Genomic DNA, 5697 nt, shown 5'->3' with positions numbered 1-5697 from the left:
ACTGCGATTTTCAATGACTACTTATTTTTCTCCAGCTTTAACATCGGTATCGATATCGGTTACATGAGTTTTAAAATATCGGCATATCGGATATCGGCCAAAATCCCAATATCGTGCATCCCTAAAACAAAGTGTTTCGGTCTAACCGTCTCCACTGTTCTCTGAACATGGAGCTATGCTAGGCTCCTAAATGAATCAACATGCAGGAAAATAAAATCCAGTGCAGTTCTGCTCTTAATAAGCAGACTGGTCTCAGTTTTCTCCCTGACCTCAGCCTCCATGATGCTGCTGGCCTCTGATGTTCTCTAACAAATCTCAGAGGTCCTTACAGAACAGCTGGATCATTTTCACCGTTAACCTGACGTCTGAAAACATTTAAAGCATCGCATCGTTTCCTTTCTACCTCCCAGCGGTGCACCTCATGTGTTGGTCTGTCAGATAGAATCCCACTGAAACGACCCGTAGAGACTACGTTGACTAGGCCCTGTGTTTGCATGTCTTCCTGCTCACGTCTGCTCAGTTTTCAGTCTCCATCCCTCCACCGGCTGCTAGAGCTGCATGTCTTCTGCATCTTTGTCCAAAGTCTCTCCAAACCTGTCCTCCTCTCTCTTGTCTTCTCTCATGTGTGGCCAGGCCCTAGAGAGGCAGAAAGAGTACTTTGATTGCATTAGGAATGAGAGAGATGAGCTCAGAGATGAGCTCGCTGACATCAAGGCGAAGTCCAAAGCAGGAGAGGTAGGTTCACCACTGGCCCCGAAAAAGGAGACGATGAATGATTTTGGCTTTTCTCTGCTGTATTTTTCCTAATGAACTCTTCACTCTGTTGATGTTCTTCTGCTTTAAACGTAATCTCATCTTTGTTAAGATTAATTCCTTTTCAGCAGCCTCTACTTTTCTTTTGTCTAAATAATAAATCCATCGTTCAAAATGAATAAGAATCCAACCGTGAATTTCGTTACATCATTTCATCCGTTTATTTTCTACAGCTTGTCTGTTAAAGTCACAGGAGTGATTAGATTAACCAGAGTACCTGGAGAGAACATGCAGGGAGACCCAAGAGGGGGGAATTGAACCCAGAACTATTTGCTGCACAGTAACAGCCCTACAGAACGGTTCCACCGTGCAGCCTTCAGGGATTCAGTGGAGATTAAAACCCCCCATTAGGAAAATTGCGCTTAATTTAATACGAGATTAAAAAAAACCCCACCATCATCCAGGCAGCATATGTTCAGTTTCTGCCCAAATATTTTCGTTTTGTTGAGGATTTTTGTAACAATTAGGATTATCCATTGTATGAACTACGTTTGTTCTCTGCTTCCAAACTCAGCATCTTTTCATCCATTCCTGAGATGAGAAGTTTGAGAGGCGCTCTGAGGCGTTTTGACTGGATTTGATGAAACTTTAAGCCTCTTAGTATAAAATTTATATTTTGATTGAGATGAGAAATCTGCTTCCTGGTCTGTTGAAGTACCAATAGTTTGCATCCAATCATTTAATCAAACGGTCTTAGTTTTTGGGAGTATATAAACTCACGAATGAGCTTGAGAATGGCTTAGTCTCCATTTAAACCCAGGTTTAAAGCCTTGCAGGGCAGATTAAAGCCCACTGCCAACATTAAGACAGAAAAAAGAAAAGGGAAAAAAAAAAGTCAGTTCAGGTGTTTTATTACGGAAGAGGATTAGGGCCATTGAAAAAAAAAAAGTTAGCTGATTTTTTTTATTTTATTTCAGTATAGTATGGGGAAAAAGTCGGAATTCTGACTTTTTTTTTTAGAATTCTGAGAAAAAAGTCAGAACTCTGAGAAAAAAGTCAGAACTCTGAGAAAAAAGTCAGAACTCTGAGAAAAAAGTCAGAACTCTGAGAAAAAAGTCAGAATTCTGACTTTTTTCCATATTAAACTGAAATAAAGTTTAAAAATCGGTTAACTTTATTTTTTCTCCACTGGCCCTAATCCTCTTCCGTATTTTATAAAATATGAGAATCAGGAAATTGTCTATATACCAAACTGAACGATTGTTCTCTACTTCAAAAAACACTTTAAAATTTAAAATGGAAAAATTTTCTATTTTTTGTATATATATTTTTATTTAAAAAATTCTATGTATAACATGGATGCATTAAAAACCTCATTTTATTTCAGTGTTAAATTCAGTTTAAAGTAACAGATTATAATAAAAAAATGTCTCCGGATCTTTACTGGTTGAGGATTTTCTTTATTCTGACCCCCTACTATAGTGTGTACAAAACAAAATTTCATTTTGTGCAGCTTTCTGACTGTAAATGAGCAGCAGCTTAGCAGTGAAATTAACATTTCAGATTTATAAAGTGCATAAATGTACATTATCTGTATGGTTTCAGGAATGAAAAATCTTTATCAGGGCTTCCCTAATTCAAACGGCTCTGGTTTTTATCCCTGCTGATTTATAATGTTGTTCTTTCAGAAACACGGTCTGGTCATCATCCCTGAGGGAACGCCTAACGGAGATGTCAACCATGAGCCTCCTTCCTCAGGAATCACTCTGGTCACTCAGGAGGCCGCCCAGGTGCTGGAGTCTGCAGGAGAGGGTCCGCTAGGTGAGGGTCTGCCGTCTGATCAAACCTCTCGCCTCAGTAGCAAAGAAGCCTTAAAAACTGTGGGACGCATGTTTGCTCTAATGCAGACGTCAGGCTACGGAAGCTGGCAGAGGAGAAGGACGAACTTTTGGCTCAGATCAGGAAACTAAAGATCCAGCTGGAGGAGGAGAAACAGAAACACTCAAAGGTCGGAGATGCGGGGGATGGAGAGAGTTTGGAGAACGGTACAGATCTGCACTTTATTGAGATGCAGAGTAAGTTCATATCCTCCTGTAGATAAGTCTTCATGATAAAAACAGATTTCAGACTCATTACTCTGATTTTTATCCTTTAGGAGACGCCAACAGACAGATTAGCGAATATAAGTTCAAGCTTTCTAAGGCGGAACAAGAAATGGGTACAATGGAGCAAAATGTAAGTAACCTTTGGATCTGGATCCTAGTAGGACTAAATATGATTAGCATGGCAGCGTAGCCTAGCATGGAGCAACACATTTCAATCCTCCTGTTCTCTGAGGAGGAAAATGGCTGCCAAGCAGCTGCTGTTTTCTAACCTCTATGGCAACACCAACAGGTCAAAATTATTCACAACCTGCTGAGGGACTGCTCTGGGTTCGGCATCATTCAGAAAATCCTAACTTAGCATATTTGTCAGGAACGTTAAGAAAATGTCTTTGCTTGACCAACTGCTGACATAATAACAGAATAAAAAAACACCTTTATCGTCCCTCAGTGGGGAAATCCATGTGCCCCAGCGGCAAAATGAAACGAACGCAACGTGCAGCTGATTAGTTTGTTTTAAATGGTCTATAAAATGTTTTTGGATGTTTCTGCATTAAAAAAAAAACAAAAACTTTGAAGAGAACAAGAAAAATGACAACCTAACTGCTTAATGTGGTAATAAAGTCTAACAGCAGCTGGGAGGAAGGATATATGACGGCGCTTCTTTGTGCATTCATGATGCAGTTTCTACAAGACTAAAAAATGGAACATTCTTTGTTACTGAAGTTTTTAAAACACATTCTCTTCAATTCCCAACATACAGGGAACAGATTTTAACAAGCAAATAAAAATCAGAATAAAAGTGAAGCTTCTGATAATTTTTGCCTATTTTTATGTCTCATGAAGCCGAAAAAAAGTTAGTTGTTTTTCATCAATGCTTTTTTTGACCACTTGTTTATTTAATGGAAGGTTTCTGTATCTATGTTTACAACATCTGTTAGACATTTAAGAGCTAAATAACAGGGGAAAAAAACATATTTCTTACAATAAGTGGGGGGTCTGTGTGTTTCGTTTGGTAAACATGTTCATATTTCTCTTTGTTCTGCAGGAAAAACAAACCTGAAAGGAAAAAAATCAGTCTAATCCTGATTGATGCTTTTCTATCAGTGGCTGGTGTTTATTCATTAAGGTTTGGAGGTAAAATGAAGTCCTTGTCTGTCTGTCTCTGTAGATTAGCAGACTTGAAGGTCAAGTGGCGCGGTACAAGGCAGCGTCCGATAACGCAGAGAAAGTAGAAGACGAGCTCAAAGCGGAGAAGCGGAGACTTCAGAGAGAGGTAAGCTTTCTGTATGGAAGTAAATCTGTGTCGCTGGGATTTGAATTAAAATGCCACTGAAATTAAAATATTGTATGTTTGAACTTACTGTTTCAGTGTTAAAATATATTCAGAACACATTTTTGACCTAAAAAAAAAATTCATTATTTCTACACAGTTGAAATTGCATTTATTTTCTCTTCAAGCTAAAAATTCACATTACTATTTCAGAGTGATTACATTTTCAATACTTATTTTTCAGTGTTAAAAAAAATCTGCATATAAAAAATTCAACCTTTCATAATTCAAACTCAATATTTTCAGCCTCCTGAGATTCAACTGGCTCTATTTCACCGTCTTAAATTCGGCGTCTAAATTCAGTGTAAAAAGGGAAGGGTTACTTCAGGTCACAGACGTTAGCAATGGGTTGTGGCGTCCAACACCCAGCCAATCCCGTTACGTTTTCTTAGTCACGTGACGTGACGCTTGTGGAGCTCATATGGAAGGAAAACCAGCATGACGGAGTATCATTTTAACATTCCTATAAGCCAAAAACAGTTTGCTATTGTTTTTAATGCTATTCTACCAGGCGTTATGTTATTCAAAGGTCAGCCTTCTCTATTCTCCAAAGGCCCGAGACCTCCAACTAAACTAACTGACACGTATGTAGGTAAATTGTGTTTTCAACCTAAATCTCCTAAAAATAACAAACATATTCGTACTTTATTCCAAGCAAACTCAATTCCAGTTCCTTACGTAATTTTAGTCTGGTCTGGAGTGGCCTCAGAGGTATGCTGGAACAAAACTTGGTCTTTACCTAATAAATATTTACTAGTAAACAAGGTTAAAGTGGTTTCCTTTAAGATCATTCACCGCTGTTATCCAGTAAAGTCTTTTTTGGTTAAATATAAAAAGGACATTGATATCACTTGTACTTTCCGCAACATTTACTCAGAGTCTCTCATCTGTTTTGGTCCTGTGAACACACCAGGCATTTTATCTGTCTCTTCATTCTGGACAATATTTATGATAAATTTGAACTTTATTTTCAAGATGTTTTATTTGGAATCACAAAATATAAAAAAAGAACTTTCTGAACATTTCTTCTTATGTAATCTGTTGTTACTGTTGGCCAAGTTTTATATCCACAAATGTAAAATTATTGTGACTAAACCCTCATGTATTTCTTTTCTAAAGGAAGCAACTACTTATTCTTCTACATTGTCCTCCTCCAATAATAAAAAAGCTGCTAAAACTATAACTTTATGCTCTAAATTTAAAGTATTTATATATTCCTTTTATATGCTTCTATTTACTATTACTTCTTTTACTTTTATTTAATTACTTTTTATTTTATTTATTTATTTATTTTTATTTTTTTGTTCAAACCCCTGGTGATTGTTCACTGTAAATTGTATTTTTTTTTCTGTATTATAAAGTTTTTCTAATAAAGTTGATTTAAAAAAACAAACACACAGCATGAGGGAGCTGGTCATGCAAGCTAACGCTAACTCGAAAGCTAACGCTAACTCAACTACAGAAAAAAGAAAGTAATAAACTGACCGTTGAGTTAGCATTAGCTCTTTG

The 5697-nt window shown here is 37.2% G+C and overlaps 1 protein-coding gene across 9 annotated transcripts in view; it reads left to right on the top strand.

Annotated features, from left to right (window-relative positions):
* lrrfip2 (leucine rich repeat (in FLII) interacting protein 2) overlaps window positions 1-5697 on the top strand; it is a 62392-nt gene that overhangs the window by 54421 nt on the left and 2274 nt on the right. For 6 of the 9 annotated variants that reach the window (XM_015380730.1, XM_015380721.1, XM_015380737.1 and 3 more), the window contains 5 exons: window positions 634-735; window positions 2442-2574; window positions 2661-2828; window positions 2909-2988; window positions 4027-4131. In XM_015380730.1, the coding sequence (XP_015236216.1) occupies window positions 634-735; window positions 2442-2574; window positions 2661-2828; window positions 2909-2988; window positions 4027-4131 (588 nt within the window). The remainder of the gene's footprint in view (window positions 1-633; window positions 736-2441; window positions 2575-2660; window positions 2829-2908; window positions 2989-4026; window positions 4132-5697) is intronic. The other 3 variants (XM_015380746.1, XM_015380770.1, XM_015380780.1) reach the window with 1 other exon arrangement.

The sequence above is a fragment of the Cyprinodon variegatus genome, unplaced genomic scaffold (assembly GCF_000732505.1).
Source record: "Cyprinodon variegatus isolate N-32 unplaced genomic scaffold, C_variegatus-1.0 Scaffold11, whole genome shotgun sequence".
NCBI classification, from domain to species: domain Eukaryota; kingdom Metazoa; phylum Chordata; class Actinopteri; order Cyprinodontiformes; family Cyprinodontidae; genus Cyprinodon; species Cyprinodon variegatus.
The sequence above is the reverse complement of the archived record's forward strand: the minus strand, read 5'-3'. Positions and strand labels throughout refer to the sequence as shown.